This window comes from Doryrhamphus excisus, chromosome 10 (genome assembly GCF_030265055.1).
Source record: "Doryrhamphus excisus isolate RoL2022-K1 chromosome 10, RoL_Dexc_1.0, whole genome shotgun sequence".
Taxonomy (NCBI): Eukaryota; Metazoa; Chordata; class Actinopteri; order Syngnathiformes; family Syngnathidae; genus Doryrhamphus; species Doryrhamphus excisus.
Window position 1 is genome coordinate 10,257,994 of NC_080475.1, and position 20,845 is coordinate 10,278,838.

The following is a 20,845-nucleotide window of genomic DNA, read 5'->3' on the forward strand; positions in this document are numbered from 1 at the left end:
CGCGTGTTTTGTGTCCAATTAAAGTCAAAATTTGGATTACATTTTAGTACATCTCTAACTATCCGTTTCTATTTCCTGTTTCTTTTTTACGCCAGGCACCTTGCAGGGCAGCTCGGGGTCCTTCGCAGGACCTTAGAGTCATACGGAAGTCTGTTGTTCCCTCCATGTCTGTTTGCGTTGGTGAGAAAAGGTTGGTTGGATTTCATACTGACGTGTTTTTAAGTTTTGTATTTGTTCATTAGTATTACTCATTGAGTAATACTCACAAGTATTTCTCCGTGAAGGTCCAATTTGTTTGTGTACTCGATATCGTGGCACGTGTCAGTGTTCGTGACGGAAATTCCGGTTCTTTTTAAAGAGTCGGTTGTTTTGGCTTGGCCCTAAATTGTATGTGGCTTATTTCACCCAAAAAAGGGTGTATCAGGAATAAAATGCAATACGGAATATTAACAACTAGTTAATAAGCAGACGTAAAAGAGGAGAGGAGTACTCAGGCCAACACTGCCATCTAGTGGTCACAACGAGTTATAACAGAATGTAAACATTTACGTAGGTTTAATAACTTGACTTCAACGCTGTTTACGGCAAGGCGGCGGCCATTTTGAACAGAGTGCAGCACACGGGACAGCCGGTATGAATCCGAAAGGAAAAATAGGTCCAGAATCCAGCCTCCAAGGTTCTTTCATACTCCGATTTAAATGAAAGAAGTAAATGAAGTACATGATGGTCGTTGTTGGTTCAGGAGTAGAAATAGTTAGCTTAGCCAAAGAAATACAAACTGCTGTGAGAGACACTGATGATATACGTTGTCAGAACATGTGCTCGTGCAGGACAATGCCTCAAAAGCATGTCTTTGTCTTCATATGTCCTGCAGACATCTGTGTAGAACACCTGAGCAACAGGAGTGGAACTCCAGGATGGAGCAGGAGGAGCCACAGGCCCCCCACATTAAAGAGGAAGAGGCGGAGCCACAGTACCGCCTCATTAAAGAGGAAGAAGAGGAGCCACAGCCCCCTCGTGTGAAAGACGAAGAAGAGGAACACAGCATCAGTCTTGAAGGACCGGAGGAGTTCTCGGTGATGAAGTCAGGAGATGATGAAGGTGAAAGTGAGGAAAAGGGAAAGGCGGAGCCTCGGAGCAACAGCTCGACTCAACACACGACAACAGAAGTTGATGGACACCGCGGAGGACCAGAGGCACTCTTAGCTCCTCTATCAGACACCGAGGACACGGCGTCACAGTCTCCCGAAACGGATGATGACGACTCTGAAGTCGACGCGACACGTCACGCTGACAACACACAATGGAAATGCTCTCAATGTCACAAAACCTATGCCAGCAAGAGCAGTCTGAGAAAACACACGAGACTTCACACAGGAGAGAAACCGTTCACCTGCTCAGTTTGTGGTAAACGCTTCGCTGACCAATCGAATTTGAAAGCACACACGATAATTCATAGTGGAGAGAAACCTTTTCCTTGCACAGTGTGCGGTAAACATTTCTCTCGGAAGATATCTTTAATAGCACACACAAGAATACACACCGGAGAGAAACCTTTTTCCTGCACATTTTGCGGTAAAAGCTTCACTCACAAGTCAACTTTGACAGTACACAAAAGAATACACACTGGCAATAAAAATTTTTCTTGCACAGTATGTGAGAAAAGGTTCTCTCGAAAGATATCTTTGACAGAACACGCTAAAACACACACACATACAAGGGAGAAACCTTTTCTTTGCACAGTGTGCGGCACAAGATTCTCTAAGCGGACTAATTTGAAACAACACACTCGAATACACACCGGGGAGAAGCGTTTTTCGTGCACGGTGTGTGGTAAGAGGTGCTCTCGGCGGTCACATTTGGAAGAGCACACCAGACTCCACAGTGGCGAGAAACCTTTTACTTGCACCGTGTGCGGTAAATGTTTCTATAAAAAAGATGATTTAAAGAGACACACAAGGATACACACTGGGGAGAAACCATTCCCTTGCACGGCTTGCGGAAAGAGGTTTTCTCGGCCGTCACTAGTGAAAGTACACGCACGAATACACACCGGGGAGAAACCTTTTTCCTGCGCAATTTGCGGTAGAGGTTTTTCTCAAAAGCATTATTTGATAGGGCACACAAGAACACACACTTGAGGCAAAAAAAAAATCTCGTTCAAAGTGTGGTCAGCGACTCACAAAGAGTACAAACTCTGGAACACATAAGACTTCTTGAAAGGACGCACCCAGCTGGATTTTCCAAGAACACAATCATGACCTCTGATGTTGCTAAATGATGCAATGTATGATGCAATATTTGCTTGTTTGTTTCATCTTTCATTGTATTGGGAGCACATAACGGATCAATGAGGCATGTTTTTGCATAATTCCGATAAAAAGAAAAACACACACACAAAACACGAAAAATGTCTGACTATTATTGATAAATTTAAAAAAATTAAATAAAGTCTTTTTTGGAAAATTAAGCGAGGGAAAAAGTTATTTAAAGTGAAAACATTATGGGAATAAAGTCAAAATATGTGGTAGGATTTCTGATGGGCCAGCATGTATCACAATCATCACGTCCGTTATAACATCTGAGATGTTTGGTGTCTAGTTAGCTCAACTGGTAGCACTGCAGATTCATGGTGCAGGGGATCATGGTTCAATACCCGGTCAGGGCAATTGTCAATGGTCATTTTACTATATTGCCAGGTCAAGCACCTATCGTAGTCATGACCTCCGTTATAACATCACGAGTGTTCGCCAGCTGGCTAACTCCACTGGTAGCACCGCGGGTTTATGGTGCAGGGAACTGGGGTTCAAATCCCGGTCAAGGTTACTTACAAAAAACAGGGCGTTGCCTTCCCAGTTGACGATCAATGAGGCACTTGCTAATAGGGACATGACAGGTTGACGTGGAGGATGCCTGGACCACTTGAAATTATGCCACCGAGGAGATGATGAAGATGCCGAAGAGGAGGAGACGACGACGAAAGACTCCACCCCCATAATAACAGTGCTAGGGAAAGAATGTGCCTCAGAGATCTGTCCCGCTGGAAAAGGTCAACATAAAAGTTAAAGTAGGCCGTGGAGGGGGTGGCGGTGAAAAAAGGTGCCTTATTACATCACGTCCAAAAAAATGCCTTACTATACATCATGTCCAAAAAATGCAAAAAAATGCCTTACTATACATCATGTCCAAAAAAATGCCTTACTATACATCATGTCCAAAAAATGCAAAAAAATGCCTTACTATACATCATGTTCAAAAAATGCCTTACTATACATCATGTCCAAAAAATGCAAAAAAATGCCTTACTATACATCATGTTCAAAAAATGCCTTACTATACATCATGTTCAAAAAATGCAAAAAATGCCTTACTATACATCATGTTCAAAAAATGAAAATAAAAGCCTTACTATACATCATGTCCAAAAAAATGCAAAAAAATGCCTTACTATACATCATGTTCAAAAAATGCCTTACTATACATCATGTCCAAAAAATGCAAAAAAATGCCTTACTATACATCATGTCCAAAAAATGCAAAAAAATGCCTTACTATACATCATGTCCAAAAATGAAAAAAATGCTTTACTATACATCATGTCCAAAAATTGCAAAAAATGCCTTACTATACATCATGTCCAAAAAATGAAAATAAAAGCCTTACTATACATCATGTCCAAAAAATGCAAAAAAATGCCTTACTATACATCATGTCCAAAAAAATGCAAAAAAATGCCTTACTATACATGATGTTCAAAAAATGCCTTACTATACATCACGTCCAAAAAATGCAAAAAAATGCCTTACTATACATCATGTTCAAAAAATGCCTTACTATACATCATGTCCAAAAAATGCAAAAAAAATGCCTTACTATACATCATGTCCAAAAAATGCAAAAAATGCCTTACTATACATCATGTCCAAAAAATGAAAAAAATGCCTTACTATACATCATGTCCAAAAAATGCAAAGAAATGCCTTATTATACATCATGTCCAAAAAATGCAAAAAAAAATGCCTTACTATACATCATGTCCAAAAAATGAAAATAAAAGCCTTACTATACATCATGTCCAAAAAATGAAAATAAAAGCCTTACTATACATCATGTCCAAAAAATGCCTTACTATACATCATGTCCAAAAAATGAAAATAAATGCCTTACTATACATCATGTCCAAAAAATGCAAAAAAATGCCTTACTATACATCATGTTCAAAAAATGCCTTACTATACATCATGTCCAAAAAATGAAAATAAATGCCTTACTATACATCATGTTCAAAAAATGCCTTACTATACATCATGTCCAAAAAATGAAAATAAAAGCCTTACTATATATACATTGTTAAGTCAAACTTGAGATTTAGACACGTCAGCAAAAATGGGAGGAGGAACCTTCGTGACATCAATCGCGGCCGGACCGGAATAAGTGGCGCACACCAGCACAGGTGAAGCAGACAAGCAGCAGCACCAGGCAGAGACTGTTTATCTATCGTTGTAAGTCGCCCATACAAATCAGAGCATCTACAAACACCAGAGAGGCAGCCGGTAAGACGCCAAACTGTGTCAATGTGAAGAAGCTGTGCTAACGATAGCTTAGCCACGGCGTCTAGTGCGTGGCTTGTCACTGTTTGATGCTCACGTGCACTGATTGTTGAGTTAAACGCTTGCTGGTATCGTGGTTAACTTGATTTAATGTGGTTGAAATTGTGACGGGTGTAAATAGTTAGCTTATAGTGTTGCGTATGTATTAAGTACGTTTATTTCACTTTGGTTTGGAAATGTGATTTGGAAGCTAACTGAATTTTATTTATTTATTATATATTATAATTAGGAATAATTTAAGAACACATTAATATATATATATATATATATATATATATATATATATATATATATATATATATATATATATATAATATATAAATAAAAACAGCAACACATATATGGCAAGTGGTGGAATTCATACTGATTCATGCTTACCTGGTATTGTATTAAAGCTTAATTTGCTTATTCTCTATTGCAGTAATTTGTGAGGCATGGGATTTGTGACTTTGCACAGAATTTAAATGTGTTCCTTTTTCTTTCTTTTTTTTTTATTATTGAAAGGTTTTTCACCTAATTTCAAGTGGCAAACTGCACCCTAAATTGCAAATGAAAATAAAAGATGCAAAACAGGACAAGCCGCTTATTTATTGAGTGAATACGCTTCCTACATCTCTGGGTAGATGGCTCATCCCCTTCAAGTGGGGATTGTATGAAACCAAAGGGAACTTGACATACATCATGTCCAAAAAATGCAAAAAAATGCCTTACTATACATCATGTCCAAAAAATGCAAAAAAATGCCTTACTATACATCATGTCCAAAAAATGCAAAAAAAATGCCTTACTATACATCATGTCCAAAAAATGCAAAAAATGCCTTACTATACATCATGTCCAAAAAATGCAAAAAAATGCCTTACTATACATCATGTCCAAAAAATGCAAAAAAATGCCTTACTATACATCATGTCCAAAAAATGCTAAAAAATGCCTTACTATACATCATGTCCAAAAAATGCTAAAAAATGCCTTACTATACACCACGTCCAGAAAAAAATCCTCAATATACGTCATGTAAAAAAGGTTTCTCACCATTGTGTATTAATGTGTATATTTTTAAATGTGATATCTTCATGAATTTTTGCCCACAAACTGAGCAGGAAAAGGGTTTCTCTCCAATGTGTACTCTTGTGTGGCTATTTAAATCGCTTTTTCCAGCGTATTGTTTGTAGCACACCGTTGTGCAGTACACCAGCGCGCACCGGTTTGGTCGCCATGTTGGCAATGCAGATAAACGTCGACTGGTTTGATTTTTTTTGCCATAAAAAACACTAACAACACAGTTGGACTCTGTACATTTTAATCGATAAACACGCTGATTGACTTAGAGGTGAGGCATGCTTCAAAACAAAGAATTTTACTCATCAGGGCTGTCAAAAATAGATTTACGGACGCATAGTGTGTTATTCCTCCACAGTCACAGAGTCTATCGCTCTTTTAGAACTTTATTTTAGGCCGAACACAAAACAGCAGTGAAATTCCAACTCACAAAACACGTCTGTAGTCCTCTTGGGAAGACACGTCCTCATTGTCACGAGTCCAAGTCAGATGACCGCCACGTGCGTTCACTGACTCACCCAAAACCACAACGTCATTGTGTGTTTATGTATTTTGATGCATTTGTGTACGCTCGGAAATCCCATAAAATACATATAAACTAGATACCTGAATTCGAGGGAAATTACTTAGTGTCTTTGAACGCAACTCTTCATGACTGTAAAAACGCGGTTAGAGTTTCATACTGTATGTTGTGCGACTACTGGGCAAATAGTGTGCTATATTTAGACTTTGGAGCTGTTGATACATACAAATATATATATATGATTGTGGTATTTATGGTATATCATCCTGGTATTAAGTTTTTGTTCATAAAACAGTCCTTTTTCTCCCCAGTGTGGATGCTTGCGTGTTAGGTCTCAAGTGTGTGTTCTTGTGTGGCTGATCCAAGACTTTTCCCGAGAGAAGCTTTTACCGCAAACTGAGCAGGAGAAAGGTTTCTCTCCAGTGTGCACTCTGGCGTGTCTTTTTAAATGACCTTGACGATTGTATTCTTTCCCACAAATGGAGCAGGAAAAAGGCTTCTCTTTGGTGTGGATCATTTTGTGTCTATTTAAATGAGCCGGAAAATTGAACCCTTTACCGCACACCACACAAGGAAAACGTTTATCCCCAGCGTGTGTTCTTGTGTGTGTTTTTAAACCACATTTTTGAGAAAATTGTTTACCGCAGACCACACAAGGGAAAAGTTTCCCTCCGGGGTGTATTTTTATCGCGTGTCTTTTTAAACTATTTTTATGGGAGAATCTCACCCCACACACCGTGCAAGTAAAAGCTTTCTCCCCAGTGTGTGTCCTTGCGTGGGTTTTTAGATCGCCTTGTCGGACAAATCTTTTACCGCACACTGTACAAGGAAAAGGTTTCTCTCCGGTATGAATTCTCGTGTGTGCTTTCAAATTTGATTGGTCCGAGAATCTTTTACTGCACACCGAGCAGGTGAAAGGTTTCTCTCCAGTGTGATGTCTTAGGTGCTTCTTCAGATTTCCCTTTTGAGAAAAACATTTGTCACATTGAGAGCATTTAAAGCGTGCGTTGCCGGCTTCAGAGTCATCGTCATCCGTGTCAGGAGAGTGTGATGTTATGTCGTCGCTATCTGATAGCGGAGCGAAGAGGCTGTGCGCTTGTGATCCCCCACAGTGGTCCGCATCGGCTTCTGTCGAGGGCTCAGCCTCTCTCTCCTCCTCATCTTCACTCTTCACAGGGACAACAATCACCGCAAACTCCTCCAGTCCTTTGAGATGCTCTCCCTCCTGACTGATGCTGTGATCTTCCTCTTCTTCTTTAATGTGGAAGACGTGTGGAAACTCATCCTCCTCTTTCATGTGCTCCATCCAGCTGCTTCTTTACCGACCGTGGGAGCTGTAATTTATGAGAATAAAGTAAAAATCTTGAGGAAAGTCGCAATTTTGCAATAAATTTGTAACATAATGAGGTGATGTCCCTTTTAGAGTTCAAATATTAAAGAAAAAATACAAAATCTGTTCATAAAGTCATTTTGGGGAAATTAGGTAGATGAAAAATATTTACTATTGTGGGTGTAAAGTCAAAATATTATAATGTTGTTATATGATGAAGAAAAACATTCATTTAAGAGCGTAAAGTTGAAACAATAAGGAGAATAGACGTACTGTGACAATTGAAACAAACAAAACAAAATAAAGTTGGCATTTTTGGCAAAGTGGGGTTAAAAAATTATAATATTACGGAAATAAAGTTAAACTATTACGGCAATCAAGTCAAGAATAAAACAATTTACAGAGTTAGTGAAGAATATTCAAAGTCACCGAAGAAGGAAAGTAGAGAAAGGGACGTGTCATTGTTTCACACGGACGCCTTGAAGTGACGGACCGGAGTTGAGAATTGAGCAACGGCAATAATAAATATAAATAATAAAGCTTTTTCAATTCAGGAGACAAAGCCAACTAAAACAACCGGAGACCGAGAATGAAACTAACCTGCTCTGTGTAACACAACTTGAGGCTTCTTGAAAACAACGTCCAGTAGTTGATGTCGTCGCTCTTTGTCTTTTGTTCTACAAAGTTCCTCCTCGTACTCTGCTATCCTTCTTTCACAACTTCAAGTATTTCTTCAACAATTAGTCGCTGGTTCACCAACGCTCTCGGTATTTGTACTTTGACACATTTCCACACGATGTCTTCTAAGACGAGTGTTGCTAACTTTCCGGGTGTCTTTGTGAGCAGCTAGCAAAACTTCGACGAGTTTATCTTAACACGAATAACGCCGTCTCTCGCTGCCACGTCATCTCTTTATCGTTCTCGTGAAATATATTTTTTTAAACAATTACTCATTGCGTTTTTCTCCGAATGCTACCCGGAATATAGTTCCGAAGTTGACAGCGGGTGTGCGCATGCGTTTTGCTACGTCATCGGTTACGTCGCTCTTCTGAAAGACGTAAAGCGTTTCCTGAATTCAGGAGAGGCAAAACATCACACTTTTTAGTCACAAAATATAAATTTAGAGTGTTGGAACGATATCAATATATATATATATATATATATATATATATATATATATATATATATATATATATATATATATATATATATATATATATATATATATATATATATATATATATATATATATATATATATATATATATATATATATATATATATATATATATATATATATATATATATATATATATATATATGTGTGTGTGTATATATATATATATATATGTGTGTATATATATATATATACACATATATACACACACAAACATTATATACATATATATACTCGTCTCTTGAACATTTGAATCACACTTTAACCGTGTCATTGTGAGCAATGATTGGTTGTATTCAAAGTTAAATTCAGTTCAAGCTGAATTCAAGTGTTTTGAGTGTATTTATTGCAACTTGTACTTTCACATTAAGAGTTACACGGTTCCCTTGAACACCTCATTCTGTGAACAGTGCCTGGGGCGGCACTGAGATCCAGAGCTAGCTAGGTGAAATGGCATCCACCACCTTTAGATCTTGGCTGCGTCCTTTAAATAAAGTTTTCCAGGTCATTTTTGTGGTATTTGTAAATGGTTGACCACACATTTAACAAGAATCGTGTGTACTTTAAATTTTTCCAATAACTGCTCAGGGAAAAGGTTTCTCTCCAGTGTGCACTCTTGCATGTATTTTTAAATATTTTTTTTGATAAAATCTTTCCTCACAAACCAAGCAAGAAAACGGTTTCTCTCCAGTGTGTAATCTTATGTGCACTTTCAAATGCGACCTGTCAGTGAATACTTTAGAACAAACCGAGCAAGGAAAGGGTTTCTCCCCAGTGTGTATTCTTGTGTGTCTTTTTAAATCATGTTTTTGAGAGAATCTTTTATCGCACACCAGGCAAGGAAAGGGTTTCTCTCCAGTGTGCGATCTTGTGTGTCTTTTTAAGTCATTTTTTTGAGAGAAACTCTTATCGCAGACCAAGCAAGGGAAACATTTCTCTCCCGTGTGTGACCTTGCATGGACTTTCAAATTTGATTTCTCAATGAACGTTTTGCCACAAACTGAGCAGGAAAAGGGTTTCTCTCCTGTGTGTATTCTGGTGTGTCTATTTAAAGCAACTTTGTGTGAAAATCTTTTACCGCACACAGAGCAAGGAAAAGGTTTTTCTCCGGTGTGTATTCTTGCATGTGATTTCAACTGTGACCTTTGAGAGAATCTTTTACAGCAAACTAAGCAGGCAAAAGGTTTCTCTCCTGTGTGAAGCCTCAGGTGTATTTTCAGATTTCCCTTCTTAACGAACGTTTTGTCACATTGAGAGCATTTCCAGCGTGTGTTGTCAGCGTGACGTGTCATGTCAGCTTCAGAATCGTCGTCATCCGTGTCGGGAGAGTGTGACGTCGAGTCGTCACTATCTGATAGCGGAGCTAAGAGGTTCAGTGCTTTTGATCCTCCTTCAGCTTCTGATGTCAGGAGTTGAGTCGAGCTGCTGCTTGGACGCTCCGCCTCTCTCTTCTCCTCACTTTCATCTTCAGTCTTCACTGGGACAACAATCACCGAGAATTCCTCCAGATCTTCAAGACGCTCTCCCTCCTGACTGATGCAGTGATCCTCCACCTCCTCTTTAACGTGCGGAGGCTGTGGTTCCTCCTGTTCCACCTTGTTGTTCCACTCATGCTGCTCAGGGGGAAGTTGTTCTTCACTGGCATCTGCAGGACACAAGAAGGCAAAATAATTTTAAAAAGTGCAGGTCTGCGTCCTACTGAAGCAGCATATGTTCTGACAATGTCTCTAAGGATCTCAGGACTGGCTAGAAACTGCTAGCGAGCACATGGAGTAGTACAGTTGCCTCATTGTGTGCCCTAGTAAACAAGTGGTGTCACCATTTTACATGTCATTCAAGTCGTGTTCCTAATGACAGTGGCGGGAATTTGGGCTGCAGTCACAGAGGAAGCCATTTTCTCAATTTCTCATATATATAAGTTTGCATTGTTTCACTTTTAATTGGTGCAGCCCTGCTTCTTACTTATCACACAAGTTGTTCAAGGTTGGAAATGTTATTTTTGGCCATTAAGCATAAATGAAACTAATATATGTATATTATATGTATATATATGTATATGTACTGTAACTGTAACGAGCACCCAATGGAATACCCTCATGTGGAGTAGTACTGCAAATTTAGCTGTGGATCAGATAAAATGCTAATAATTTAAACACACCGCAACCAAAAACACACGACTAGCGTTAATGAACAAATACAAAGAGTAAAATGAAACAAACCTGTTCTGTGTAAGACAACTCCAGTCTTCTTGAAAACAGCCTCCAGGAGTTGACGTTGTCGCTCGTTCTCCTCTTTTGTTCGAGAAAGTTCCTCCTCGTACTCCGCTATCGTTCTTTCCAACACTACGAATATTTCTTCGACAGCTGCAGTTAGCCGCTGATTCACCAACAATCTCAGCATTTGGACTTTACACATTTTCAAACAATCGCAACACTTTGCACCCACACTTGGTCTCTGCTTAGCGACGTGTTGACTTCCGGGTCTCTTTGTTAGCGGCTAGCAAGCTAAGCTAAGCTAACTCGAGAACCTTCGCTGTTCACTGAGACGAGTTGATCCTGTCATGAATAGAACCGTCTATTATCGTCACTTAATCTTCGTGTCACTCATCTATTTTTTGTTTCACAATTATCCATTGCCTTTTTCTCCGAAGGTTACCCGGAATACTGTGCCAACATTACAACTGGTGTGCGCATGCGTCACATTGACACATTGGTACGTCATCGGTACCGACAAAACCTTTATTCATGAAATAAAATGGTTTTCTTGACTCAAAATCCGCATCACAAAATGAACAAATGTTTTTTACGCTATTTTGTTGCTATGTTTTCTATACAATGGGTTTGAATTCTGTCACTGTAAGACACGCATGCGCATGCGTGCTGTTGTGTCTGAAATACTAATGTGCTCGGTAATGAGAAGTTCGGCTCTTTGAGAAAGGACCGATTCTTGTGGCTCGGCTCCCTAACAAGGTCCTGATTGTATTATTTGTACATATCCAACAATTTACTGCAAAAATGCACATTTTATCACTAAATTAACTTAAAATATTTTAAAACTAAAAAATATAAACAGCATCCAGGTGCTGGTTTGAGCGAGTCTTTAGTGAGTTCCTGTTATTCTGCAGTTTAAGTGTTGCATGCCATTGGGTTCTGGGATGTGGCCAGCTTGGATATAAACAGGAAAAGTCTTTACGTGACTAAGAGAGCTGGCTCCGTCCTAAATGGGACACAATCAAGGAAGTGGATAACAGAAGGATGGATACACTTAAGTGTATTTCCATTGTTGTCGCTATGAGAGCGTGGAGCTAAGCGGTTGTGTGCTTGTGCCTTTCGACAAACCCACACTCCCCTGGACTAACACACACACATATTGCCAAAAGATGCCATCCACATGCATAACAAAGAACTGGAATATTTCCATGGTGTCCGAACTCTAAAAGAACCATTACCTCCTTCTTAACATTACTTCCATTGTTTTCTATTTTAAAAATTCTGTGCAGTATGTGTTCATTCCAACACAGGAGATATGTCATGTTACACATATCGTCATCATAATCGTCTTATATTAGTATCAGAAATTGAGAGTTGGACGGTTTTCGGCAAAAAAGCCAATATCGAACATCCCCACTTCCAATACATCATCACTGATATAACGAAGCACGAAGCAAACAACTAAAGAAGCAGGAAATGAGTACCAAAAGTATAAAAACAAATCAACAAGCATGGTAGTAATATAATAGTACTGGACAAGAGACAAGATAAGTTCTTTGAGAATAAAGGTAGAATTTAATAAAAGATAATAAAAGACAAATCGATACAATTCCAAATAAAGTACTTGAGGACAGCCAATACTGATACAGTAGAGAAGAAAGGGGAGTTGTTGTTTTTCGGAACGTTCTGGCAACTGCGACTGGTTCTTTACCGGTGACGGATCGCCTTATTGGATCTGGGGGTGGAGCTGGGGAAGGAGGAAGTATAAGCATTAAGATCAGTCATCAGTAAGAACAAATCAATGCATTCATTTATGAGCTTTATTTTGCCTTCCCAATCCACAGCGGTACTATGGGATGTTACGTGGCTGCAGACACAGGATAGGCTGCGGCCAAATGGCCTTCCCATTTTTGTTTAGTAGGTATAAGGTATTGCTGATGAATGCCTAAATCACCTGGTGCTTGCGCCTGTGAGTGCAAGGATCCCTGCAGTCACCCAGCCCACAGGACCCATGAAAAAGAGTCTTTGCACCTGCAAACAAAACAGAAATTTGACATTTATCATTTCATTGTGGTGGCGTATAATGGAATTCTTTTTTTTTTTTAGAAAAAAAACTCACCTGGCGGGACATTGCGCTGCCATAACGCAGTTTGGTGACAAAATGCTCACAGTTTGCACTGAGGATGTAGTAGCGTAGCACCTTGCCCACCTCCGCCAGCGCCTCCTTCACGATGTCGCGAACTGGGCGGGGTTTGTAACTGCGGTCCAGCAGGTTGTTGACTCTGTAGTAGTTGTCTCCCACCACCTCCTGCAACTTATCCATCAACACTACGGCCATATCCCTGCAGAAGTATCTGTTGGTGTTTAACTCCGAAGACTTCCCTACAGTAGACAAAGCGACAGTAACTTTGAACAACATGTGAATGGATGTGAATTCAATTAACTACTTCATGATAACGGTTGGTAATATGGGCAAAATGAAATACACTACGGACACTAAATTGTCCATAGGAATGGTTGTTTGGCTATACGTATATGCTCTGGGGGTTAAGAGGATTAAGGCAGAGCTCATACTAATATCTAATAACTTTTCTAATGAAGAACTCACCGGGTCGAGTCAAATGAACAACACAATTGTTGCCCACATACAAGGCCCAATGCTGGTAGGTCCCACGAGAGATTTCTATCATGTCTCCAAGCTCGGGTTCTTCCTCACCATGCTATGGGGCAAAACAAAAAAAAAACACTGTTTATATGAAGGATTTCAGGTTGAAATATATTCCATAAGGAACATACCTTGTATGGGCGAAAAGGATTGTTGAACATGTTGCTGTTCTAATGCCGTTCCTATAGAGAAGGACCCGTGTTAGACATTTATTTCACACAAACACGAAACTTGGAACTATAAAAGAGAAATCTATCTTGTAATTCCCATGCTCATAAGAAAATTGTTCAGCCTGGAAAGAGAGCATAAAAAATTCTAGAAAAAGCCCTAAGAAATGCTAATATTAATGCGAGTTAGATACCGTCCCTACTCACTCGTTCAAAGATATTACAATAAAGCTCTTCTGAAAATAATCAATAGGTCGCTATAGTGCTTTGCAACCAAACCCCTTTAAAAAAACGAGCCTTGATCCACATCTCTGCGCTAACTACAGATTAATATCTAACTTTCCATTTTTCTCCAAGGTCCTACGGAATGTCATTACCAATCACTTACACTCTTTCCTTCAAAATAATCACCAACTTAAGGTCTTTCAGTCAGGATTTACAATGTAATACAGTATATCAACAGCTCAGTATTATTTTTACTAGACCTTGCAGCAGCATTCGACACAATTGATCACTAAATTCCAACAAGAAACGGCATTAAAATGGTTCCGGTCGTATTTGTCAGACGGCCAGCAGTCTGTATCCATTAGTAAGAAAGAATCAAGACAAGTGAATGTCAGTCAATGGCATGCCACAGGGTTCTGTGCTACGACCTGTACTGTTCAGCCTTTACATGTCCTCCTGAAGCAATATGAATAAAAAAACTCGTCAGTCATCCAAACTCCAAGTGTGACTAAATGTCATAAAGAGATGGATGACCCCAAACGCAAGACTGAAATCTTGCACCTGCTCCCCCCAAAATACAGTCAAAAAACCTTTGTGCCATCTTCCATTAGGACCTTTCCTTTAGTTCCCAAATACCACAAGTGTCGAAAACATAAAAAAAATCAGAAAACCCCTTCCACTACCAGATGCAGAAAAACTATAGTTCATGCTTTGGAGGTTGCCATAAGAAATCTTTAAAGAAGAGATCACAAATTTAGAATTCAGTTTAAAATTCTCCTAACATAGAAAGCGCTACATGCTCAGGGACCAGTATACTTAAAGATCTGCTAGAACCCTATCAACCCACGAGAACGCTTCGCTCCCAGAACTTACAATTACCGGACACTCCTAGAATTTTACGAAGTAGAATGGGAGGAAGAGCATTTAGTTAGGGAACCATCTCCCCTGCAGACACTCCCTCCCGCGTATCCGGAAGTTCTCTGGAGCGCTTGGGAATGTGATCTTCCTAGTGGAGTGTGCGTGCCTGGAGGTGGGCGTGGGTGGGATGAATTAAACAGGGTGGGAATTATAGGAAATCCACGGAAAGGCAGCAGAAAGAAGTGCAGATTATTTTTGTCCTCGTGTGGAAGAGGCTGAGATTCGGTGACTCTCCAAGTAAATCTTGCACGGTCACAACTCGGGAGGACTGCTCTAAACTTTCCAAATTTGTGAACATTTCCACAGGCATGGACAGAAATCAGCAGTGATTTGTTTCAGAATTGATGACCCCTTGTTTTGGTGATTTTTGAAGGATTTTAAAGATGTCAGAGAAGGAAAAAATAGCACTAGCCGTCAACTTAGCGCATGAATTGAATGTTGACCTTGAATATGGAGTTCAATGTGGAATACATTAAAGTGAAAGTGAGTCAGTACAGTAACGAAACTGAAAGCTACACTTCCTGCTGGTGGCCTGAAGTAAAAGTTGTCATTTTTGTCTTAGTCAACATATTTGACACTCGTTCTATAGGCTGAATACATAGAATATGAACAACTAGTGTTGCTTTCCTTACTTTTCTGTAGATGTATTGGTTCGCCGTCCGTGGACTGCTGCTCCTAGTTGTGCTGCACCTGCGTGCTGGTGGTCTGTGTGGGGGGGTTGGACCGGGACAAAAACTTTATACTTCAGACCGCCCTCAAGTCCGCCCCTCGATACGAACTTCCTCTTGCTTACATATACAGTATAAAAATAACCGTAACGGTTCCCTGGCCTCACTGGTAATGGGGAAATAGTGCGCCACCTGCTCACCATAGGCTGAAGTGAACTTGAACATGTCGTATTATGAAATCTATTTTATTGTGCCCCCCAGAAACTGAAACTGTTATCTGTACTGTACAGACCGAGCGACAGGGGAGCTCGCCCCACTATTTGAGAAGCACTAGCAGAGCAAAAATGAAAAAAAAAAAAAACAGATGTAATTTACGAGATCCAACTCTGAATATTACCAACAAAAGTCGTATTCTATAAAAGAAGAAAAAAACAAACGAAATTTAGAAGAACTCGCAATATTATGACTTCAAATATGTCAATAAAAATTTGTTATATTAAACAATATTAAACAACATTATATATTAAATTAAATTAAATTAAATTAAATTAAATTAAATTAAATTAAATTAAATTAAATTAAATTAAATTAAATTAAATTAAATTAAATTAAATTAAATTAAATTAAATTAAATTAAATTAAATTAAATTAAATTAAATTAAATTAAATTAAATTAAATTAAACAAATCAAACAAAACAAAGTTAATAGGTGGGGAGGGGGAAGTTGTTCTATTATGGGGGAATAGACAAAATATTACGGGAATAAAGTCATATTATTACAAAAAGAAAATTCAAAAGATGGATCCTCGAGGGACCCCTACATATCAATTCATAAGATATGAGGTCTCTTCTTACCTTTATGTGGGCCGAATATGCAGAGACTTTTCCAGCCACCCCCAAAAATGTCTTTCGCTCTTCAGTAGATCACATCAGGGTCACCAGGGATTTTTGAAAATGACATTCTTCCTCAAACTACCAAAAGGGCCACTTTAGCAAATTTAGTAAATTAAGCTAATTTCATTTCCCCTTTTTGCAGGTTCTTTACTCTCCTGAGAAGCAAAAAAAAGACTCACAAACTGGTATTAGATTTACAAAATGTATTCAAAATATATTAACAAGGCATCAGATAGAAATGAACGGCCAAATCTCTTTTCTTGTCCTCCCTACGAAGTGAATGAGAGTTGGCTCCTGATCCATCCCTTGGTTCTGCTTAAATGTTTCTTTTGACCACGTCTCCAAACTCCCCAAATATAAGCTGCTATCTCTGCAGTAGACTCCCACGGCTGCCCTGCTTGTCTTGGCTGATATAAGCTTATCATATTTTTGCAAGACCTTGATAGTTGTTCCTTTTATTCAGTTGCTGGTTAAAACTGTGTTATTTCTTCTGGGCTTCTTGTAATTATTCACTCCATATTTCATAGTTAATAACTGTGCACTTCTGAAATCTAGTTATATTAACACACTCTATGACATAGACGTAGTAATTATGTTGAAATATTGTTATAATGTTGTGTTCAATTAAGTTATGCTAAAAATTAATTTGCGAGTGTCACTCTGCATGATGCTAATGCTATTGGAACATGATACTTGATTGATGAAACCTTCCAATTAACCATGTCCGATAATGAACGGCTTGATATCAACATGGTGGTAAATTACTGGACAAGAATAGAAAAAAACAATAAACTTTTCTGCTGGCTTCAAAACAAACAAGAGACAAGACGTGTTTTTTGAGAATAGTCTCAGGTGCAATTTAATAAAAAGATGCATGCAAGGAGACAAATCAATACAATTAAAAAAAGAAATACTTGGACATCCAATACTGATACAGAAGTGAAATAACTGCGGAAATGACCAACACAATGTAACATTTGTTCTGGACCAAAATAACTATGGTGCTAGTAGATCTTAAAACGCTTAACTCTTGAAGACATACAAGAAGTGAATACAAGTCATTTCTGTGAAATAAACAAGGAGTAGTTGACGTTGTCGGGACTTCCTGGGAACTGGAACTGGCTCTTTACTGGCGGTGGAGCGACATAGCAGACCTGGGGGTGGAGCTGGGGGGGGGGGGGTTTGGAGGGGTGATATAAGCAGTAAGATCAGTCATCAGTGAGAACAAATCTTTGCCTTGACAATCCACGCCTCACTAATCACGCATGTACCGATACAGGATGTTTATAGGAGGGGGGAATTGCAGTTTCAAACAGTTTGCTCAAAAGGAAGCTGACTCCACCCAGTGGAAACGGAGCACCTGGCACAGAAACGTTTTTGGGATTCTGTTTTTTGGGGTGGGTTGAAAAGAACGGGCACTACAAGCTGAAGCACCTCCTTTCTGCAGGAACACACGCCAGGATCCTGCTCACCCAACTCACCTCCGCATGTCAGGGAAGTGAGCCTAGGGAGCACACCCACCCCCCGGATGATGACACCACTGTCTTTGTGTATCAGTGAATGCGATGCACCGATACACGACTATAGAGTTTTTCTTTCACGTCATATTTCATCACAAGTGCTGAAACCGTGTGTGAACGCATAAAGGTACGATTTGGTGAGGTTACTGAGTGCGGATGTGTATATTTTTGTTCTGTTCACAACCTGAGCTCGTCACCGTTTTTGTCATTACAAAAAGGTGTGTCAAGGACATAATTTCGTGAACGACTCACCTGATGCTTGTGTCTCTGGCGGCAAGGATCATTGCAGTCACCCAGCCCACAGGACCCATCAAAAAGAGTTTTTGCACCTGCAAACAACACAGAAATTTGCCGTTTATCATTTCATTATCGTGGCGTATAACAGATTACGAAAAACAAAAACGCAAACACTCACCTGGCGGGACACTGCGCTGCCATAACGCAGTTTGGTGACAAAATGCTCACAGTTTGCACTAAGGACATAGTAGTGCAGCACCTTGCCCACCTGCTCCAGGGCCTCCCTCAAGATGTCATAAATTGGGCGGGGTTTGTACGAGTTGTCCATAACGTTGTTGACTCTGTACTTGTCGCCGTCCAACACCTCGTGCAAAGTATCCATCCTCACCACGGCCATATCCTTGCAGAAGTAGCCGTTGGCGTTCAAGTCTGCAAACTTCCCTACAGTAGACATGGCAACAGTAACCTTTAACAACATGGGATGTGAATTCAATTAACTACTTTATGATAACGGTTGGTAATATGGGCATATGAAATACACTATGGTAATAATACATTTTATTTGTATAGCGCTTTTCAGAGTACTCAAAGACGCTTTACAGTAGAGGAAAAAAAGAAATAAAATTAGAGTTGAGTAAAAACAGAGTAAACAATGCATTAAAATACAATATCCAAACATTCATTCAGAGCTAAAACAGGGCTAAAAGCGGGGCGGGGCACACTAAATTGTCCATATGAATGGTTGTTTGGCTATATATGCTCTGGGGGTTTCCATGCCCAAGGGAATTAAGGCAGTGCTACATGATAATGGAGGTCATACTAATGTCTAATAACTTTTCTTATGTGGCAATGATGAACTCACCGGGTCGAGTCAAATGAACAACACAACCGTTGCCCACATACAAGGCCCAATGCTGGTAGGTGTTGCGAGAGATTTCTATCATGTCCCCAAGCTGGGGTAACATATCACCAAACTATGGCGAAAAACAAGAAAACACTGTTTATATGAAGGATTTCAGGTTGAAATATATTCCATTGGTAACATACCTGGTATGTGCGAAAAGGATTGTTGAACATGTTGCTGTTTTAATGCCGTTCCTGTAGAGAAGGACCCGTGTTAGACGTTTATTTCACACCATGACAATTCACACAATTCTTTCCTTGTTAAAACTGAAAAAGTGAAATCCAAAGAAATCTGCCCCACGGTATAATTCCCATACCGGTGAGCAGAAAGGCAAAACACAAAAATCTATCTATATATTTTCTATGCCACTTAACCTCACTAGAGTCCTGGGGGTATGCTGGCGCCTATCCCAGCTGAGGTACACCCTGGACTGGTTACCAGGGCACACATAGACAACCATTTACTCTCACTTAGTACATCCTTAAATGGATCATTCGGAGTCGCCAATGAAGCTAACATGCATGTTTTTTGGAATGTGGAAGTAAAAGCGTAGTGGCCGGAGAAAAGCAGAGCACGCACAAGGAAAAAATGCAAACACGGAAACAACAAGGAGAAACAAAATGGCCACCTCCTCACAAGAAAATAGTTCAGCCTGGAAAGAGAGCATTAAAAACTCCAGTTTGCTATTCATTTTTAACTGAACTAAACAAAAATAACCAACTTGATTTTTGTTTTTTTTTCAGCTGTTTGAAAGATTAGCATATTTTAATAATCGTACTTATATATATATATGTGTTTTTTTTTTTTTTTTTTTTTAACTAAGGGTACTTTTATAGTTTGGCTACTGGCACTTAACCTGTTGGAAATGTACTACGAATGTGCTTTCTCAAAACGAAACTGAAAGCCAGGCTTCCCGGAAACCGGTGGCTGTAAAAACTGTCATTTTTGTCTTTTTAATTCACATATTTGACACTGATTTTATCTATTAGGCTGAATATATACAATATGAGCAACCACCAGCCAGTGTTGCTTTCCTTACTTTTGTTCTTTCACCCTGCAGGTGTGTTTGTTTTGGTATTTTTGAAGGAATTTAAAGACAAAAATATTTAACTAATAACTTAGCGAGTCTTGACCTTGAACATGGAGTTCAGTGTGTGACGCATTTAAGTGAAAGCGAGTCAGTACGAAAGCCGGAAACCACACTTCCTGCCGGTGGCCTGAAGTAAAAGCTGTCATTTTTGTCTTAGTCAACATATTTGACACTATAGGTTCTATAGGCTGAATACATAGAATATGAGCAACTAGTGTTGCTTTCCTTACTTTTCTGTCGATGTGTTCGTTCGCCGTCCGCGGCTCGTCGTTACACTTCACCTGCTTGTTGGTGGTCTGCCCTGGGGGTGGATGGGACAAATATTTTATACACTTTTCAAACCGCCCCCAACTCCGCCCCTCAATACGAACGTCCTCTTGCTTACATATTCAGTATAAAGATAATCTTCCGGCTGGGTATGCCAACGTGTACATTGTGACGGTGTAATGCGGAAATAATGCGCCACTTGCTGACCATAGACTAAACTTTTTTTGTATGATGAAATCTATTTGTATCGTGTCATCATATTTACAGCTGTAATTTACAAAAAACAACTTGTATTCTAAAGGGTGAAAAAACTATTTTACAAAAATAAACAATATTATAATATTCAAAATCCAATCTGCCCGGTGCGTCATAGCGAAG

General features: G+C 39.3%; 5 protein-coding genes across 8 annotated transcripts; 1 reads left to right on the plus strand and 4 right to left on the minus strand.

Annotated features, from left to right (window-relative positions):
• The first annotated feature begins 40 nt into the window (after nucleotides 1-40).
• Nucleotides 41-2,438, plus strand: LOC131137690 (zinc finger protein OZF-like). The gene is made up of 2 exons (XM_058085924.1): nucleotides 41-190; nucleotides 875-2,438. The coding sequence occupies exons 1-2, from the start codon at nucleotides 165-167 to the stop codon at nucleotides 2,139-2,141; spliced, it is 1,293 nt and encodes a 430-aa protein (XP_057941907.1). The 5' UTR covers nucleotides 41-164; the 3' UTR covers nucleotides 2,142-2,438.
• Nucleotides 2,439-5,390: 2,952 nt separating this feature from the next.
• On the minus strand, nucleotides 5,391-8,529 carry LOC131137709 (gastrula zinc finger protein XlCGF8.2DB-like). The gene is made up of 2 exons (XM_058085961.1): nucleotides 8,126-8,529; nucleotides 5,391-7,529 (listed from the first exon to the last, which is right to left on the minus strand). The coding sequence occupies exon 2, from the start codon at nucleotides 7,499-7,501 to the stop codon at nucleotides 6,530-6,532; it is 972 nt and encodes a 323-aa protein (XP_057941944.1). The 5' UTR covers nucleotides 7,502-7,529; nucleotides 8,126-8,529; the 3' UTR covers nucleotides 5,391-6,529.
• Nucleotides 8,530-9,025: 496 nt separating this feature from the next.
• LOC131137696 (zinc finger protein OZF-like) lies at nucleotides 9,026-11,377 on the minus strand. Its single transcript, XM_058085935.1, has 2 exons — nucleotides 10,922-11,377; nucleotides 9,026-10,347 (listed from the first exon to the last, which is right to left on the minus strand). Exons 1-2 carry the CDS (start codon nucleotides 11,115-11,117, stop codon nucleotides 9,287-9,289), a joined length of 1,257 nt encoding a protein of 418 aa, XP_057941918.1. The 5' UTR covers nucleotides 11,118-11,377; the 3' UTR covers nucleotides 9,026-9,286.
• A 1,097-nt stretch (nucleotides 11,378-12,474) lies between these two features.
• LOC131137724 (phospholipase A and acyltransferase 4-like) lies at nucleotides 12,475-16,782 on the minus strand. 3 transcript variants are annotated; one of them, XM_058085983.1, is made up of 7 exons: nucleotides 16,411-16,782; nucleotides 15,520-15,592; nucleotides 13,709-13,759; nucleotides 13,521-13,632; nucleotides 13,032-13,294; nucleotides 12,867-12,943; nucleotides 12,475-12,659 (listed from the first exon to the last, which is right to left on the minus strand). In XM_058085983.1, exons 3-7 carry the CDS (start codon nucleotides 13,736-13,738, stop codon nucleotides 12,620-12,622), a joined length of 522 nt encoding a protein of 173 aa, XP_057941966.1. In that variant the 5' UTR covers nucleotides 13,739-13,759; nucleotides 15,520-15,592; nucleotides 16,411-16,782; the 3' UTR covers nucleotides 12,475-12,619. The 3 variants fall into 3 exon arrangements, with proteins under 3 accessions (XP_057941966.1, XP_057941965.1, XP_057941967.1); XM_058085982.1 differs by lacking the exon at nucleotides 16,411-16,782 and having other exon boundaries at nucleotides 15,520-15,869; XM_058085984.1 differs by lacking the exons at nucleotides 15,520-15,592; nucleotides 16,411-16,782 and adding an exon at nucleotides 14,843-15,475.
• Nucleotides 16,783-17,279: 497 nt separating this feature from the next.
• On the minus strand, nucleotides 17,280-20,648 carry LOC131137723 (phospholipase A and acyltransferase 4-like). Of its 2 annotated transcripts, XM_058085980.1 has the most exons (7): nucleotides 20,586-20,648; nucleotides 20,431-20,501; nucleotides 19,254-19,304; nucleotides 19,069-19,180; nucleotides 18,385-18,647; nucleotides 18,222-18,298; nucleotides 17,280-17,615 (listed from the first exon to the last, which is right to left on the minus strand). In XM_058085980.1, exons 3-7 carry the CDS (start codon nucleotides 19,281-19,283, stop codon nucleotides 17,576-17,578), a joined length of 522 nt encoding a protein of 173 aa, XP_057941963.1. In that variant the 5' UTR covers nucleotides 19,284-19,304; nucleotides 20,431-20,501; nucleotides 20,586-20,648; the 3' UTR covers nucleotides 17,280-17,575. The 2 variants fall into 2 exon arrangements, with proteins under 2 accessions (XP_057941963.1, XP_057941964.1); XM_058085981.1 differs by lacking the exon at nucleotides 20,586-20,648 and having other exon boundaries at nucleotides 20,431-20,574.
• Nucleotides 20,649-20,845: the final 197 nt, after the last annotated feature.

Bases quoted from the DNA above. Each gene is read 5' to 3' on its own strand.
- LOC131137690 (XM_058085924.1), top strand. From the start codon at position 165: ATGTCTGTTTGCGTTGGTGAGAAAAG. The intron at 191-874 runs GTTGGTTGGATT...TATGTCCTGCAG, and splicing joins GTTTGCGTTGGTGAGAAAAG to ACATCTGTGTAGAACACCTG.
- LOC131137709 (XM_058085961.1), bottom strand. From the start codon at position 7,501: ATGGAGCACATGAAAGAGGAGGATGAGTTTCCACACGTCTTCCACATT.
- LOC131137696 (XM_058085935.1), bottom strand. From the start codon at position 11,117: ATGTGTAAAGTCCAAATGCTGAGATTGTTGGTGAATCAGCGGCTAACT. The intron at 10,348-10,921 runs GTTTGTTTCATT...TGTGTCCTGCAG, and splicing joins AGTTGTCTTACACAGAACAG to ATGCCAGTGAAGAACAACTT.
- LOC131137724 (XM_058085983.1), bottom strand. From the start codon at position 13,738: ATGTTCAACAATCCTTTTCGCCCATACAAG. The intron at 13,633-13,708 runs GTATGTTCCTTA...TTTGCCCCATAG, and splicing joins ATCCTTTTCGCCCATACAAG to CATGGTGAGGAAGAACCCGA. The intron at 12,660-12,866 runs GTGATTTAGGCA...CTCCTTCCCCAG, and splicing joins CTCACAGGCGCAAGCACCAG to CTCCACCCCCAGATCCAATA.
- LOC131137723 (XM_058085980.1), bottom strand. From the start codon at position 19,283: ATGTTCAACAATCCTTTTCGCACATACCAG. The intron at 19,181-19,253 runs GTATGTTACCAA...TTTTCGCCATAG, and splicing joins ATCCTTTTCGCACATACCAG to TTTGGTGATATGTTACCCCA. The intron at 18,299-18,384 runs GTGAGTGTTTGC...TGTTGTTTGCAG, and splicing joins GCAGCGCAGTGTCCCGCCAG to GTGCAAAAACTCTTTTTGAT.